An 18,435-nucleotide genomic window follows, 5' to 3' on the forward strand; every position below is an offset into this window, starting at 1 on the left:
CTAGATGATTTTTTCTTGAACTTGCAAAATCTTCATATTGTGTTCCAGTTTGTCAAGTCATGTTTTGAACATTACTACATGCTGTCAGGTTTTAGCCATCCATTATTTATTCTGGGGCTTTTTTGATCATGGAAACACTGTACAAAATGCACAAGGCTTAAAGGAACACAATGCCTTGGATCGGTCGAGTTGGTCTTTGAAAAGCGTTTTGTAACCGTTTGTTATAAAATGCATGGTTAGAAAGATGTTGTAAAAGTAGAATACAATGATCTACACAAATATGCCTCGAAATTGCGTGGTTTTCTTTTTACCTCGTACAATAACACGGTCGGCCATTTAAATGGCCGACTGTGATAGTTCCCAACGTAAAAAGAAAACCGTGCAATTTTGAGTGATACTTGTGTGGATCATTATATTCTACTTTTAAAATATCTTTCTAACCATATGCATTTCATAACAAATGGTTTCAAACACTTTTTATAGACCAACTCGTCCGATCCAAGGCAACGTGTTCCTTTAAACTGGCAACTGAGTCCAAGCCTAACAACGTTTTATAATATCAACAGCTCTCCATTGCTCTTTACCAATTGGTAAAATTGTGTTGAACGAATTACCAAAGGTGTGAAATTCCTGTATTAGTCTTTCTCCCTGTCAAGACTCTAAAAAGTGTGACATCTCCTCTTGCATTCTTGCAGCAATCGTACGCCACGGACGAAATCACCCAGATTTACGACAAGTGTGTCTCTGAGATCGAGCAGCACCTCCACGCTCTGATCCAGTCCTCCGCCCAGAATCAACACATGCAGGTCTTACACACACTGCTGGAGGCGGTGGTGCTAGCCAGAAACTCCAGGGAGATAGTCACGGCTCTCGCACTCCTGCAAAAGGTTTGTCCTTGACTGGTTTTCCGCCATGTTCTTGCTAAGTAACTTTCAAAGAGAAGTTGATGCTAGAAAGCTGTATGAGACCTTAATACTTTCTTGGTCATGTTTCCCGGACGCAATGATGAAAGTGACTACAGATTGTTGTGCTGCACAAATTGGACCCACAAACAGGGACCAGACTGGGTTTTAAAATTTAACATCTATTAGACTGGGTTTTGTTGGTTTTTGTTTTGTTTTTAGCATTGTGAGTTTATTCAAATGTAAACAAACTAAGACGTTTTTCTTCAAATAAGTTTATATGAAGAGAAGAAACATTAACCTATAACGGCACTGTAAACTCGGTACTTTCCCAATCTCCTTGACATACAATACACAAGGTTCGAACCCATAACCTTTGCCATTCTTGATTAGAGGTCTAGTGATAAGATCACCGAGATTGACTGGCTCGTTGAATCTAATATTTGAGCAGTGGGTACTGCAACCGTTTAATAAGTTGATGTTAGATTTGCATGTGGGATAAAGAATATCATTTGTGTTGTACCTGCTGCTAAAGTATATAATTTGAACTGCCTCTCAGGAAAATGTTGAGTATTAAAGGAACAGGTTGCCTTGGATCGGTCGAGTTGGTCTTTGAAAAGCGTTTTGTGACCGTTTGTTATAAAATGCATATGGTTAGAAAGATGATGTAAAAGTAGAATACAATGATCTACACAAATATGCCTCGAAATTGCGTGGTTTTCTTTTTACCTCGTCCAGTAACACGGTCGGCCATTTATGGGAGTCAAAATTTTGACTCCATAAATGGCCGACCGGATAGTTCGCGACGTAAAAAGAAAACCGTGCAATTTTGAGTGATATTTGTGTGGATCATTATATTCTACTTTTAGAACATCTTTCTAACCATATACATTTCATAACAAACGGTTTGAAACGCTTTTTATAGACCAACTCGTCCGACCCAAGGCAACTTGTTCCTTTAATGTACAGTGCAAATCACACATCGGTGTATGGGTAAAACACAACTAATATTCTTGACCCCGATGCAAATTTAACATCTAAATGCTTTGGTTTTGTGAATGTAACTTTTACGTCCTACGTTTATTTCTTCCACCCTGTCTCCCTCCAGGCCGTTGAGGGCATCCTTGAAGGCTACACGCCACAGACCATGGATCCTGAGCTGGCTCTACGCTACAGAGACTGTCACATCTTGGTTCTGAAATCGCTACAAGACCAACGGGCTTACGGCCCTCAGTGGACCAACAAACAGGTTACCAGGTCAGTCCAGCAGTTTCTGGCTATCCCCCCACAAAACCTGAAATAATATTCTTGATTTTCCCCCCACGGACTTCATCGCAAATATTTGGAATGCGTTTCAGCAACCCCAACCAAAATGCAACCGAGTCCATGAGTCGGTTACCGGTTGGTCTGAACAGCATCGTCACCGTGCTCAACCGTGTCAACCGAACACGCCAAAAAAACGCTCAACCAACGTTACTGGTTGGGGTTGCCAAAACGCACTCTTGGTACGAGTGCCTAAGGGGTGGAATGAGGTGCATGCTGGTCTAGCTAGCACTCTAAGTTTGATCGCTAGCTAGACCAGCATGCACCTCATTCAACAATTAGCGCAATGGGTATTTTCAAAAAGGTCTCTGCACAAGGAGAAGATCGGACCGATACACGTGATGTATGGGCTGACGCGATCAAATTTATAAAACCATAAAATAAAACCTTTCAAAATTCTCTTGATTGAGCTTCGTAACCAAACATAAACACCAAGTAAAACACTTCTGTGGAGCTTTTTACAATTCAGTTTTTTCCCGGCCAAGTTTGATTCCAGAATGCCTCACAAGTTTGAAAAAAACCTTGAGTGGCTACTGCATAAAATGCTCGCATGTCACCAATGTGGCCCTGGTTCGATTCCTGAGAAACTCCATATGACAAGTTTTTCTTTGTTCACCCCCTATTATATTTGTGTTGACTTTATTTGCAGAGTTGTTTGCGAGACACGCGGTGACCACAAGTACAACTTGGACGCTGTAGAGCAGCTGTTCAGGGCTCACCTCATTAATATGCAGACATTTGATATGCAACTTGCACAGGTAAAAGAGTCGATTCTGTTCAGCCTATTTCTCTCCATTGCAGAAGGAAAGCCTCTTCACCAATGGAAGCAATGCCCCTTTATTTACTTAATCCATCTCTCCATCTTCTGTTTGGTCGCCCTCTTTTTCTTGTCCGGTTTCTTGGAGTCAAGTTGGTTGATTTGCATGCCCACCTGTTGCCCAAGACTCAATTAATGGCAATAAAAACAAACCTGGTTAGAAGTACAACTGCTTTTGATATTATAAAGCATTTTGAGAGAATCCTTTTACTTTGAAGTAATAAGGCTATGGAAAAAGATACTTCTTTAATCCCCCAAGTTGTGTTGCAACTTGAAATGGTAACAGCAATGATTCCTTTTCTTTTTTTCCTTTTTTTTTTAGTATGGAGGGTGGATAAACGATACAGTCAAAACATAGAGCCATGTTTTATATGCAGGGCCAAATTTCATTAAGCTGCTTAAGCACAAAGACATTGGTGCATAAACTCAAATGAGCATTCACAGATGCATTGTAATTCTACTCTAAAGCCTGGTTCATACTTCCTGTGAATGTGATCTGAGTTTTGACATCACAAAAAATCTAATTTGCATCAGTTGAGTTGTGCTCAACTCCTGCGAAACATTTGCTGCGAGAACAACCCTGTAACGTACAAATTTGATTTCAGCATTCGCAGGAAGTATGAACCGGGCTTCATTGTCACCATTTTTCCTAATGAGCAACAACAAAAACTTTGGGGAATTTTCCTTTTAGTTTTCAAACAAGATAACTGAGTGTTTTATTTTTTGGGGTTTGCAGTCGATGGAGAATGGGCTGAACTACACCGCAGTATCCTTTGCCATGAACCTCGTCCGTCGCTACCTGATCGAGGAGAAACAGAGTAACATCCTGAACGAGGCGGACCTCTACAACACGCTGCACATCCTAGCACGCATCGCCAGTCAGACACCCAACCCACCAGATGGGTAAGTATCATGCCATGGTACTGCTTTTTAGAGAATGGTCGGGTCCTGATTAAAAACTGCTTGAAGGCAATGCACACTATTGGTAACTACTCAAAATAATTATTATCATAAAACCTTACTTGGAAACAAGTTATGGGGAGAGGTTGATAGTATAAAACATTGTGAGAAACAGCTCCCTCTGAAGTGACGTAGTTTTCGAGAAAGGGGTAATTTTCCACAAATTTGATTTCGAGACCTCAAGTTTAGAATTTGAGGTCTCGAAATCAAGCATCTGAAAGCACACAACCGTGTGTGACAAAGGTTTTTTTTTTTCTTCTTTCATTAATATCTCGCAACTCCGATGACCAATCGAGCTCAAATTTGTTATTTTATGCACATGTTGAGATACACCAAGTGAGAAGACTGTTCTTTGATAATTACCAGGTTTATCTGCCTGGGGCAGTCAGCGGTCCTACTGGTTTGTGCATGATCCAATTAAGTCCACTGTTAGTAAAAGGGATTACATAGAGATAACAGGTGTGAGATGCTTGACTAAAAAGGATGTGTCATTTTAGCCTCTTTCTTTAATGGTGCTTTCCCACAATGGTGAAAGACGGGCTGTTACAAAAAAGATGTCCGGGTTTCTTGCTTCATATGTATCTGAAGTAGTTTTGTACATTGTTACCATACATTGAGACAGGATTATTTTGTGTGTCCAACAACAAAAGTTTGCTTTATAATAATTTGTAAAAAAAATGTAAAATTGCTATAATTTCATATTTGTTAGAATGTGTGATATCGATGCATTTTGTCAATTCCATAGATCCATGAATTGTGTTATGGAAAAAGAAAAACTGAAATATTAGAGATCCGTTAATTTGTTCTGTGTCCCCCCATCCACAGTCTACAACACTTGATCGAGGTCGTCCGTCAGAACCATGACCCCGCCTTCCTGGACAAGGCCCCCGGTGGCCCCACCTCCATGATGCATTCAGGCATCTCACAGGCCAGGGAGTTTGACGACCCACCAGGCCTGCGAGAGAAGACCGAGTACCTGCTGAGGGAGTGGGTCAGCATGTATCACTCACCCGCCAGCGGCAAGGACAGCACCAAGGCTTTCTCTGCATTTGTAAATCAGGTAAGGAGACTGTCCGTGGTTCTCAAGATTTTCTTTCTCAAAGATGCCATTTCTTACGCTAAATTGTGATGTGATCAAGCTTAAATGATTCCTTTGTCGGAAATATAATTTTGGAGAAACAAGCCAAAACAGGCCGATAGGGGTGAATTGTATCAACAACAAAATTTGTTTTATAAATATAAATGTTTGTGTTGGCAACTTCCTTCCTAATTAATAACATAAAAAGGGTTTAAAATTAGCATTGAAAGAAAATTAGCAGATGTATGTTCAATAAACAACTCGACTTTAAGCCCATTTTTCTACTTTCACATTTTTTTGAACTAAAGTTGGTACCAACACAGGGTTTAACGGTATTAGAGCATGGATAGATTCCTCATTTCAAATGTATAAAAAAAATTGAAACGACCTAGGATACGACTCATTTAGCTTGATCGCATCACATATTAAACAGGCAATTTACCAACGTACGATTGTTTCCCAGCACCTGATTGGCCCAAACTCTAAACTCTGTCACCCGCTCTTATTCAATCAGATGCACCAGCAGGGAATCCTCAAGACAGATGACCTCATCACCCGATTCTTCCGCATCTGCACGGAGCTGTGCGTGGACCTCTGCTACAGGGCTCTCTCTGAGCAGGCCCACACCCCGACGCTGACAAGGGCAAAGTGTTTCCACACCCTGGACGCCTTCGTGCGGCTGATCGCTCTCCTCGTCAAACACTCTGGAGACGCTAGTAATGCAGTCACCAAGATCAATCTGCTGAACAAGGTAAGCAGAAAGAAATTATACTGCATTGTGATTTTTGCTTCTGACATGAATTTTATATCCTTTAAGGGTTTTGTTACCTTTTGTAGATTACTATTTTTGCCATGACACAAGTTCCTACTCGCTGTGAATGAAGCTGCATAGTTTCAGCTTCATTAGTCATCAAGTTTTTTAGAATAAGGTGAAAGTCACAGAGCGACGTTTTTGGGAGAGTCGCGTAAATACCAGTACTGGTAAATATGCTAAAAGCTTAATGTCCCATCCAAAGAAAAGGCACTTATTAAAGAAAAGTATCTTGCTCAAGGACACAAGAGCTACAACAGAGAGTCAAACCCACTGTCTGCTGATCAGAAACACCAGGGCCAAATTTTAAAAAAGCTGTAAAGCAGAAAATACTGCTGAGAAAATTTCTTTTACTTTAAAGAAAAAAGCATGAGTGGTGCCCCAGTTGCAACAATGCAAACTTGATGGAATGTTTGCTTATACCCAGTTTCTGCTAAGCAATTATTGTCTGTGCTTAGCAAGTTTTTATGCTTCAGGCTTTATGAAATTTCACCCGGGGCTTGTGTCTGGTGCTCTTAAAGGATTCAGGTACTTTTTCAAAATGTCCACAGATTTACATGAAACTTACAGGGTTTGAAGATAATGATAGTGGAAAGCTTCCCTTCAAATACTACTAACTAAGGTTGTGTAGTTTTTGAGAAATGAGTAAAACAAGTCACAAAATAATTTTGGTCTCATGAGACCAAAACGATTTTAGCATGTAAAATCCCCTTAACCAGTTATTATATTATACCAAAACCGTAGCATAACTGGTTAATACGTGTTTACATGCTAAACTGAGCGAAAAATTATTACTTTGACTGATTTCTCAAAAACCTCAGTAAGTAAAATTTCAAGGGAAGCATTCTACTATCATTATCTTCAAACCGTGTAAGTTTAATGTAAATCTCTGGACATTGTGTTTTTTGTTAGGAAAAAGTACATATACCCTTTAACCGCTCGCGGCCATGACATGGCTTTACCCACACCTGCTTCTGTGTTCCTTTTGTAGGTCCTTGGCATTGTAGCTGGGGTACTCCTTCAGGACCATGAGGTACGCCATACAGAGTTCCAGCAGTTGCCGTACCATCGCATCTTCAATATGCTCCTCCTGGAGCTCAACGCCCCGGAGCAGATACTGGAAGCCATCAACTACCAGATCATGACGGCCTTCTGGTAAGCGTTCACCTCATTCATGCTTTTATCGTTACCAATAAAACATCCATGCCTCTAATGTTGGAAGTCAAAGCTTTGCCCTGTTACCCTGTATTCCCCATAACATGAAGGCTCGGGATTTTTTCTCAGTTTAGACCAGGGCCCAATTTCATAGCGCTGCTTAGCGACCGATTTTTTGCTTACTGTGCGACTTTCCATTTCATAGCGCTGCTAATCGTAACCACACGAAAAGGCATGCTAACCTTCCGGTGCTTACCGCACGAAAATAAATGACGTCACAATGCAATATTCATGGTAAACACGAACATGGCCACCCAATTTTTCTGCTAACCTGTGAAATACGCTTGCACCTTAGCAAATATTTCTGCTACAATAAGCACGCAAATTTACTTACGGTTAAGCAGCGCTATGAAATTGGGCCCAGGGCCGAACTTCAAGGCTCTGCTTTCCCTGCCAAATTCTGCACTTGTGATCAACAAAGAATGCCTAGTCAGGCCTGGGCGAATTATTTGAATATCCGGTTAATGGCGAATAGGTTTTCCTATCCGTAACCGCGAATCCCTTTTTTTTCTTAACCGGATATCCGCATAGGGCGCGAATACCTATTTATAAACCGGATAGTTCTGTAATTACAACCAAGTAACCGGATATTCTTTTAATATCCGAATATTTGCGGACGTCGGGCGACAACTGATAGGAATGTTTTGTCTGAATCCTTATGAAACATCTATTAAGACAGCATAAAACAGCATAAATTAAGTATTTAACTATGCTCACCTCCGTGAAGAGTTAAAACAATGACATTTCTGACATAATTTGTTCAAAGATTACGAAAGTTTTCCTTCACGTAGAGTCAATCATGATCAAAAGAAAAAGCAAATCGCCATCTTTAAATTAGATCCGGTTATTTTTATGAATGAACCGAGTGACACTGTCTAAAACTAATATCAATCCGCCCATACGATCTCATTCACAAACGAACAGCGCCCTCTAGCGGCAAAAAAAAATATTAATTTTTTTTTTTTTTAATAGCGCCCTCTAGCGGCAAAAAAACACTATTTGAATATCCGGTTAATTTCGGATAGTTGGCCAGCGGTATCCGAATACCAAAATTTCACTATTCGCCCAGCACTAGTCAAGTGGACTACCTGCACGCAGTCTTTTGCATGCACAGCTGTTGGGATTTGCTATTGTTGTTCTATTATTCCCTTTTCTAAAGAATCACATTGTGGGGGACCCAGTTTAACAACGAAGAATTTTGTGGGGACCTTTGTTTCATTTGGAAAAAGTCCCCACAACTCTGTGTATGCCTACCCACGCGCACAAGCAGGCATTCCCTGCTAACTGGAAGTGAATCTTTAAGAAGAAGAAAGTTTTAAACCCAAATAAGTTTAATAACGTTTTCAGCAACCCTTTCCATTACTCTTGTCAACAATTTTTGAAGTCAAACTTTGTAAAAGCATGTGCTGATTAAACCTGAGCATTATCAAAGGCTACAATGTAGACCGTTTGCTAGAAATTCATTTTGACTCCCGCTGTGGGTCCAGGTCCAAGTTCAATTTGATGCTGGAAACAACCTGCAAAATGTACACTCTGCGAAATCATGATAGTGCAGGGGTCGAAATTAAGTGTATATTCATGGTAGTCAGCAGGGCTAGTAACCCAGAATTTATAGTAGCCCTGATGAGATTTTGGTAGCCCGAGAAACACATTATGTCTTGCGTCACGACTCAAACTTTACAATAGCACAGTTCTTTATTGTTTGTGGTGAGATTTTTGCATTGTTTTTCCACTAGCCCGTCGGGCTATCAAACTGGAAAAATCAGTAGCCCGGCTGTGAGTCTGGTAGTCCCGGTCTAGCGGTCTAGAGGCAATTTCAACCCCTGTAGTGCCCGAGCCCGGGAGCTGGAGCATAAGCAGAGTTTTGCTAAAGGCTCTGATTTATGCTCTCCGAAAGTTCTTCAACATTTGAATTAATTTTGTATCTTTCCCTCTTGTGTTTTTTTTTAAATTTCAGCAATGCCTTACATGTGTTGAGGCCTTCCAAAGCCCCAGGGTTCGTATACTCTTGGCTAGAGCTTATCTCTCATCGGATCTTTATCGCAAGGATGCTGGCCATGTTACCACAACAGAAGGTAAGACAGCGACGGGAAGTTTTAAACTTTTATCTGAATTTAAAATGATTTGGGGTTGAACATAGATCGTGCTGTTTGTAGAGCAACGCCCTGTTAAACTGGAGGTCGTTTGTTCAAATCATGCTATATTAAATTGTTGTTTGTCAGGGATAAGCATTTAGGACATTTATTTATTTGGTTTCCTTTTTTATTTTCAGTAAAAATGTATAGAAAATATTATGAGACCCAAATCTCTATATTTTATTTTTTTATTATAGATTTAGGTACTTTGTTAACATGGGAAACAGTGACAAATTTCAATTCAGGACGTGACCTTTACTTTGACCTTTTAGTGGAAGTAGGTCAAATCATGCAGTAACACAATTAAACTTATTTATTTATCTACGCTCCTTTTCTTTCTCTTTTCTTAAACTTTATCTCTTGTAACCACTTGAAACTTTGCCACTGCGGTCAACAATTTTTTTATTTTATCTTTCAAACCATTCAAATATAATTACAATAACATCAATTATTTTGATTACCTTTCTTTGTATCGACCCACTACAGCAAGGATGGCCAATGTATGCCCAGCTCCTGATTGATCTCTTTAAGTTTCTGGCTCCTTTCCTACGCAACGCTGAGCTGCCAAAGTACACAGCATTGCTGTACAAGGTAAGTACACACCGGCCTTGCGCTTGAGCCTTCTTGTATAGTAGCCCACCGGGCTTGTAAACTGTACCCTCAGCTCGCCCCCCAGCAAGCTTTAGTGGCCCAGATTTAAACATGTATTGTCATGAGCCGAATGGCAAGTAAATGTACGTAAAAGTATTACAATTTAAGAAAACATAACAAGTAACAACATTATTAAAACAAAAGGTGAAGCAAACAAAGCTGGGAAGGAAGATTCACAGGGGTTTCCCTTAACCCGCTGGCAAGCCAACAAAAATTCTCGAGCGCCCGCAGGTTTTTTTCACTACCTCAAAGTATTTAAACACTAAAGTTTTAGAACGGGAAGAAAAAAAAACACAAAAGTGAAGCCCTGAAAATTGCATTTTTTTAGGATTTTATCTCTTAATTTATTCCTAAAATTATCCCTTTTCCATCAACGACAACTTAAATGACTTTGTGGTTATGGGGTCGGTTGTTTTGGCTGTGTTTTGAACTCCGTTTGCGACAAAATCTTCATGAATCGATAAGTCAACAGCGCACATCGGTAAACAATTCATTGAACTTTGCCCCGCAACGCCCTCTGTTGGCAAAAGTTGTCCATGTTATTAGAATTCCTCCATGTGCACAGTCTCCAGGCATAATGCACAACGTGCGGCAATTCTTTACTGCGTACATACATGTGTACTGCATTGAATTCTTGTCAATGAAAGAAGATCACGAGTATGGAATTATCAACAGCCATCAACAGCGTGCAGAGTGTTGGTCAGAATGGACTGTGGCTGACTGTGTGTTGTGTATGTGCTGTGCATACTGCATGGACCAGTGGGCGACCGTGTACTGTGAGGATACTCAACACCATGTGGTTTTGTGCATCTTGTTTTCAATGATTGTACGTGTATTCCAAAAAGAACTTTAGCAATTCATAATCGCGGCCAAATTAAATCTAGCAAATATCTAGTATGGTCACATTTACTATTTTAATAGTTTTCTTTGGGATTTTGCCACTGTACCCTCATTTATACGTGAAAAGGAACAAATATTTGACTCGCCCAGCGGGCTAGCGAGAAAGGGTATTTACTCGCCCGCCGCTACTTTCACTCGCATTGGGCGACCGGGCGACAGCTAACTTCAAACTCTGAAGAAAAAGTTCAGGTATTATAAAACTTCAGCAAGGTCTTGTTAAAAAAGGGGGGGGGGGATTATTTTTAAAAAGGAGTAAACAAGTTAAGTTATTGTTAAAATTATGAACCATGTTTGGTAATGCTTGGATTCAGATGTTCAGCCTAATCCTTCCGACATTATTTCTCCAAGTTATTATTGTTTTTATTGAAAATTTTTTTGTTTACCTTAGGGGTGTTTGCGTGTCCTGCTGGTGCTCCTGCACGACTTCCCGGAGTTCTTGTGCGACTACCACTACGGATTCTGCGATGTCATCCCGCCCAACTGCATCCAGATGCGCAATCTGATCCTGAGCGCCTTCCCGCGCAACATGCGTCTGCCGGACCCGTTCACCCCGAACCTGAAAGTGGACATGCTGACGGATATCACTCAGCCGCCGCGCATCATGACGAACTTCTCGGCCATGATTCAACCAGCAACCTTCAAGAAGGTATGAATGAATTTTGACACAAGCTTTATAAACTACAGATAAGCATGGCTGTCTACAAAATTTCTACAGACTTATTTTCATGGGGGGGGGGGGGAACAGTCACAAGCAATGTACATCCATCAAATGATTGTTGCGCTGGATAATCGATTGTTGCTTGTTCAGATTGTTATGTGGATGTTTGTCATTGCACGTTTTTTTTTCTCGTTTTTTTAAATACATTTTTTATTTTTTAAAACTTTTTTATGCAAGTCGCCTGACACACAAGGCCTGAAGGCCACTGGAAGGTGTGGGCTACAATTATATTTTCCAGAGGCCGTTGCCACCTACTCCTAGGGCTGAAACAGGGTTACCCCTTTCACAGTCCATACGAATGTAGGCTTGGATATCATCAATTCGAAGCCTGGCCGGTAGAGCAGAAAGCACTGCCTCCCCAATTTTATGTTGCAAGTGTCACGACCGGGATCCAAACCCACACCACTGCTGTCACTGCAGCTGTAGTTTACCCACGTACATGTGTGCTTTTTTGGGAGTCAAACTGCCTGTAAAGAAATCATCATCCTCTCTTTATGTCTTTGTTAAAAGCTTAAGAGCTCAGTTCCTTAACTCGTAATCATTAACTGAGGTGTAGTTTTTAAGCTTTGTCGGCTGTGTCTCATACTTTGGTTGTACATGGTTGTACTAAATGTTCTCCAGTTTAGGGAACATTAGCATCTCGCATAACCTTATAATACCTAAATGTTATCCTTAAATTGCTGCCTGTTATTGAATCAATGTGTACTTAACTTGTCATACCTAAAGCAATACAACTTTTGTAATTTCGAAGTAAATGTGGATTATTGTATTGAGTAACAACATTGAAATAAATGTTACTGAATGAATGAATATGGTGTGTGTGAACGCGCTTCGCTATACACTTGTATTACACAGTCACACTTGGAAACTGTTAGTCACACTATGAAACCAATATTTGTAGGGACGATGACGTCAGGTGAATAGGGTCACTACAAAATTTAAGTTTCCTCCATGAAACAAATTTTAAACCAAAGTCTTTCTCTCTCATCCCCCAAGGATCTTGACTCGTACCTGAAGACTCGTAGTCCGGTTACGTTCCTCTCGGAGCTACGCAGCCACTTACAGGTCTCCCAAGAGCCCGGCCAGCGCTACAACACTGCCCTCATGAACGCGCTGGTGCTGTACGTCGGCTCTCAGGCCATTGCGTACATCCACAGCAAGGGAAGCACGCCCTCCATGAGCACCATAACGCATTCCTCGCACATGGACATCTTCCAGAATCTCGTGGTGGATCTTGATACGGAAGGTAACTGAATTGGGAGAAGCAAAGGCCGTATCTGAAACGGCGACTTTGGTCAAAGAATAACACAGGTGGGCGATCTGTAGCCAAAGTCGCCGTTTCAGACACAACCTTACTTCATAACAGCTTCATATTGCAAAAAACCATCCATTGTAGATTTTCCGAGTTAGCCAGAAGAAACTAGACAACCTTTTCACCACTGGGTGTCGGCATTGAATTACTTGGGTCATTAAAGCCATTGGACACTTTCGGAACAGAAAAACAAGTAAAAGTTCTCAGATTTACAAATAACCTACAGGGTTTACAGGAGGTAATGGTGAAAAAACCTCTCTTAAAATAATATTCCAGAAAATGCTTTACTTTTTAAGAAAACATTAAAACAATTATAAATTCTCGATATCGAGAATTACAGATTTATTTTAAACGCATGTCATGACACGGCGGAACGTGCTGAAACAAGGTTGGGTTTTCCAGTTATTTCCTCCCGACTCCGATGACCGACTGAGCTTAAATTTTCACAGGTTCGTTATATTATATATAAGTTGTGATACATGAAGTGTGGGCCTTTGGACAATACTGCTTATCGAAAGTTTCCAATGGCTTTAAGCTTAAAGAAGGAGTAGTTAATCTGTCTGGTGCAGTCAGCAGCCCTACCAGCTAATCCATGATTCAATTAAAGGCAGTGGACACTATTGGTAATTACTCAAAATAATTATTAGCATAAAACCCTTCTTGGTGACAAGTAATGGGGAGAGGTTAATGGTATAAAACATTGTGAGAAATGGCTCCCTCTGAAGTGCCATAGTTTTCGAGAAAGAAGTACTTTTCCACGAACTTGATTTCGAGACATCAGATTTAGAACTTGAGGTCTCGAAATCAACCATCTAAACACACACAACTTCATGTGACAAGGGTGTTATTTTTCTTTCATTATTATCTCGCAACTTCGAAGACCAATTGAGCTCAAATTTGCACAGGTCTGTTATCTTATATGCTTATGTTGAGATACAGCAAGTGAGAAGACTGGTCTTTGACAATTACTAATAGTGTCCAGTGTCTTTAAGTCCACTGTTTGGAAATACCACCATGTACATGTACATGAAATTAAGTGGTAGGTAGACTGTTACTCAAGTAATTTTAAAAGAAAATAAAATGTAGCACTTCCGATAACTTACTAGTGAGATTTCCTAGTAACAACCACTTCATCAGATGCGATGAAGAAAAACAACCTACGTGTATGGGCAACTTAGGGTTTGGCTTTGAGCTGTGTCAAACTTTCTAATTTTATCGTTGCAGCCAAGTGGGTCACCAACCAATAAAGCAAAGAATCACATGGAACATTTTTTACAATTGCCTGTAAGGATGGCTGACTTTATTCAATAATTAATTTTGTTAATTTAGAGACACACTTGACCTCATTTGTTGTCTAATTTCTTTTTTCCCTATATAGGTCGGTATCTTTTCCTGAATGCAATTGCTAACCAGTTACGGTACCCCAACAGTCACACACACTACTTCAGCTGCACGCTACTTTATCTCTTCGCTGAGGCAAACACAGAGGCAATGCAGGAACAAATCACAAGGTAAGCAATGTTTTCCCGCAGCGCCATTTTCAATTATTTTTAATACGGCAAACTATTTTACTAATTTCAACATTTGACACCCATTTGTTTTAATTGCCGCACTTGTGCCGAGCGAAAAATAAAATGTGTTTGACAGGGCAAACGTGTAATGTTCAAGCCTTAGCTTTGAAGTAATTTGTGAAGGCTCGGTATTTATAGGATTGGATTTGTATTCGAAGCTTGGTGGTCGAAATCGGTAGGTAGGTTCGAATCCCACCCTAGTTGTATTATTAAAATAATTGTTTACTTAATCTGTTTGTTCATCTATAGGGTTCTGCTGGAGAGATTGATCGTCAACAGACCGCACCCCTGGGGCCTTCTCATCACCTTCATTGACCTCATCAGAAATCCAAGCTTCAAGTTTTGGAATCATGAGTTTGTCCACTGTGCTCCAGAGATTGAGAAGTGAGTACCTCGTTCCTTGGCATTTCAATTTCATTTATTCTGGATGTGACGCCAAGGACTCTCAGAAAAGCGAACTTAAACACTGTACTACAGAGATTCTCCAACATACATGATAGTTGCGTGAAAGTTAAAAACGATGAACAAGTCGCCCAGTGTAAAGGCTGAGTCACACTGATGCGAAAACGATCACGACGCAAAGAGAACACATTCTATTGGTTGAATGAGCATGTGCGTATTGTGCGTGGAGCAAAACAACCAATAGAATGCGTTCTCACTGCAGTGTGACTGAAAATAAGGCCTGTTTACTTCGTTTTGGAAATGGCAATTGCACCAAGGCATTTTCTCCTTGTTAAAGGACACCTTATGAGGAAACTAAATTTCTTCTGAGGCATTTCAAGGGCACCAAGGCAGTGACCCGCGGCAAAGAGGCAATCTCCTCTGTTGCCTCTGTGGAGTATCAGGCCTGAACAATGAATCAAGCTAGCAACCGGTCGGTTAGTGAAAGAGTTAAAAGATGCATTTGTTTTTTTTTTCATTTATTTGTTAAACAATTTTCTTTTTAATAATTTTTTAATTTTGTTTTTCAGATTGTTTGAATCTGTTGCCAGAAGCTGCATGCAACAGAAGGGGCAAGCCCCGGCGATGAACCGCGAGGCCGGGGAGGCACTGGACTGATCGAAATACCCCCCTCTACAGGCCAGAAGGCGCCTAGGAGGCACTCTGCTTTCTCAGGAGGTACAGGGAGAATCGACCCCATCTGTCTGCTTTCTTGGGAAGACGTGACTGCACCTTAAGTGACATAGCACAAAGTACTGCCGCTGTGCAGCTGTACAATAGAGGGCTATATCCACCCAGTGTAAAGACGTATTTAAAAAGTGGGATTTTTTGGGGTGGTGAAAATTTGAAAAGTGTCTTGATGGATGGTGTAAAATATTAAGAAACCAAGTACGAGAAGATGGATTGATCCAGAGATGGGACATCTGGAAGTGTGATGAACTCTCTTCTGAAAACAATTTGAAAAAGACTTTATTTTTATTTTTGGAGGCTTGCCCTTTTTTTTTTTTTCAGCCTTTGTTTACTTGCAAAGACTTTCTTTTTGCGTTGGAGTGGCGGTGTGAAGTTACACCCCAAACTAGTTTGTTTGTTAAGATGATCTTCCTGTCAAGGGGAAAACCGGCAAGCCCCAACAAGGGGATATCAACACCTCGCTGGCAACAGCCAATCTCTCTCAAACAAACGTCTATGATTATGAATTGCACAAATCAAGAAATTGTGATTCAGTAACTAGACGACAACACTTTATTCTTCTAGTCATTGTGAAATCAGCGGTTAGCTTTGTAGGATTCGAACCCACAACTTTGTGATGACCATGGAATTCATCTGGCCTACCAGTGTCCGTTCGTCGACATCTTCTATTGTTCCACACCAGCTTGAAAACACTATTGGTAAAAGTAACGCGCAATTCTTCAAACCTGCTCTAATTTCAAAGAGCTGCTTAAGAGCAGAAAGAGTAGCTTTAGCACAACCAATGTTTGCTTACTAGAAAAAAGTTACCAGTCAAACTGCCATGTCACAAGTACCAACGATGTTCAAGTGGTATCCTGCTCATTTCTGCAAAGCAGGACATTATTAGGCAACATTTTCTGCATAAGCAGCTCTATGAAAGTTAACCACATATGCTGTATTTCCCGAGTGTCTTTTTTTTTTTCAAGACTACAATTAAGACCAGCTGAATTTGATGTTGCCCCTTTAAACATGCATGCTTGAAATGATCATAGTTTGCAACAACTTTAAAGCCATTGGACACTTTCGGAACAGAAAAACAAATAAAAGTTCACAGATTGACAAATAACTTACAGGGTTTACAGAAGGTAATGGTGAAAGACCTTTCTTGAAATATTATTCCATGGAATGCTTTACTTTTTGAGAAAACATTAAAACAACATTGATTCTCGTACAGATTTATTTTAAACACATGTCATGACACGGCGAAATGTTCGGAATTGCGGACGGGTTTTCCCGTTATTTTCTGCCGACTACGATGACCAGTTGAGCCTAAATTTGTACAGGTTTGTTATTTTATATATAAGTTGTGATACACAAAGTGTGGGCCTTGGGCAATACTGTTTACCAAAAGTGTCCAATGGCTTTCAATGAACCCTGATTGTATGGCCAATCCATTAGCGACTTTGAAACATCTCCCAAGACCCCATTAGTGTTATATGAAACATCTAACAGGCATATTTAATGTAACATATGTTTTACCCATACTTTCACAATCATCAAGATGCATGGGTTACGCTCACTTGGCTGACCCCAAAGTACCCCGTTATCACTGTTTCAGATGTTCTGTGTTCCGACAGCTCTAACCCAAACAAATTTCACAGTCGCTGTGTTAATGGCAGCACCTTCATCAAGGAAATGCTGTGAGATTTGTTTTGCGCATTGAGTCGTCACCAGACAAACCTGTTTTAAAGTTTGTTACCCTGTATTTCAGAGTTGAACGAGTTGAACAGTCCAAAGGTTTAATAAGTGCTTTTGATGATCTAGCATCATGTGACTTGTATTGACTCAATAACAAGTTTGAGGTAAACCTGTCGTGACCAAAGGTTTGTTAGTCGACAGAATCTTGAACTTTCCACCAAATTTTACAGAGTCATTTCAACAGACATTGTTGAATGCCTAAAGTCCGTAAGTCAATAATATTTGCATGAAAACCATTCACAATTTTTGCTGGCAGCATGCATTGTGTAGGGAATTCCATGGAGCCGATTGGCACAAAAAATAGCTATGCGCATTATAAGTTATTCGCACCATTATGAGGTTACCAGCTAACACACTTTGTCACATGAACAATCAGTGATTGGTCCCCTGCCTATTTTCGCACAATCAATATCTCCTGCTTCAGCAGCTTTATTAAACTAGACCCTCCAGGTTGTTTGTTGTGTTCTTTGTATGTGGCAGCTCCATGATATTTGGCCGTGGGTGTGTTTAACGTTACTATTTTCTTTTATTTGTCACTGGATACCACATAACAGCATTTGCTGGTTCAATTTTCTTCTAATGCATTCTTGCCTTTTTGTATGTTTCAAAAACAGTTGCATATAAAAGGTTCTTTTGATTTGGTATCATTGTGTTTTGATGCCTAATGTTTTGTTGATTTTATTGAATGCAAATTTTCAAGGAGCGTACAAGATAACGGAGTTGTTCAGTTAGATGTACAGGACATGGATCGAGATTCGAATTTCAGATAGTGCCACTTTTAATATTCACACGTGTACAGATTTCAAATTTATTGAAGTAGAATTTAAATTTTTCACAACTTCCTTAGAAGAATTGGAAGAGAGATGGGACTTGTGGGCTCAACACTTTATCCCGTCATGTTTGTTTTTGTGTAATTTGCCGAGGTGTTTATCCGCGAAATGGTGCTACGGTCATTACCTGCTTTTACCAAGTGTGTTGCCAGAACTTCTTACAGTACAAAGTGCACAAGTTGACTCTCAAGAGAAAATTTTGGCCAGTTACTTCGGATTGGCCGCCATTTACAGTTTGGACTGTATTTTAACAACCTGTTTCTCTCCAAGGTTAGCCTAAAGGTGACTGAAACATTTCTTTACATAAAAGTTTTTTTCTTTTCTTGTTTTGGTCATTCCGATAA

General features: G+C 40.2%; 1 protein-coding gene across 1 annotated transcript in view; it reads left to right on the forward strand.

Annotated features, from left to right (window-relative positions):
- The window catches only part of LOC117289308 (CCR4-NOT transcription complex subunit 1-like), a 51,478-nt gene extending 35,420 nt beyond the window's left edge, over positions 1 to 16,058 (forward strand). Inside the window, exons 33-46 of the mRNA XM_033770377.1 lie at positions 696 to 887; positions 2,011 to 2,159; positions 2,875 to 2,983; positions 3,779 to 3,945; positions 4,828 to 5,062; positions 5,595 to 5,831; positions 6,883 to 7,046; positions 9,064 to 9,181; positions 9,728 to 9,832; positions 11,181 to 11,438; positions 12,507 to 12,756; positions 14,201 to 14,333; positions 14,643 to 14,777; positions 15,365 to 16,058. Coding sequence (XP_033626268.1) covers positions 696 to 887; positions 2,011 to 2,159; positions 2,875 to 2,983; positions 3,779 to 3,945; positions 4,828 to 5,062; positions 5,595 to 5,831; positions 6,883 to 7,046; positions 9,064 to 9,181; positions 9,728 to 9,832; positions 11,181 to 11,438; positions 12,507 to 12,756; positions 14,201 to 14,333; positions 14,643 to 14,777; positions 15,365 to 15,452 — 2,340 coding nt within the window. The 3' untranslated portion in view covers positions 15,453 to 16,058. The remainder of the gene's footprint in view (positions 1 to 695; positions 888 to 2,010; positions 2,160 to 2,874; positions 2,984 to 3,778; positions 3,946 to 4,827; positions 5,063 to 5,594; positions 5,832 to 6,882; positions 7,047 to 9,063; positions 9,182 to 9,727; positions 9,833 to 11,180; positions 11,439 to 12,506; positions 12,757 to 14,200; positions 14,334 to 14,642; positions 14,778 to 15,364) is intronic.
- The last annotated feature ends 2,377 nt before the right edge of the window (positions 16,059 to 18,435 follow it).

Source organism: Asterias rubens, chromosome 4, assembly GCF_902459465.1.
Source record: "Asterias rubens chromosome 4, eAstRub1.3, whole genome shotgun sequence".
Classification (NCBI taxonomy): domain Eukaryota; kingdom Metazoa; phylum Echinodermata; class Asteroidea; order Forcipulatida; family Asteriidae; genus Asterias; species Asterias rubens.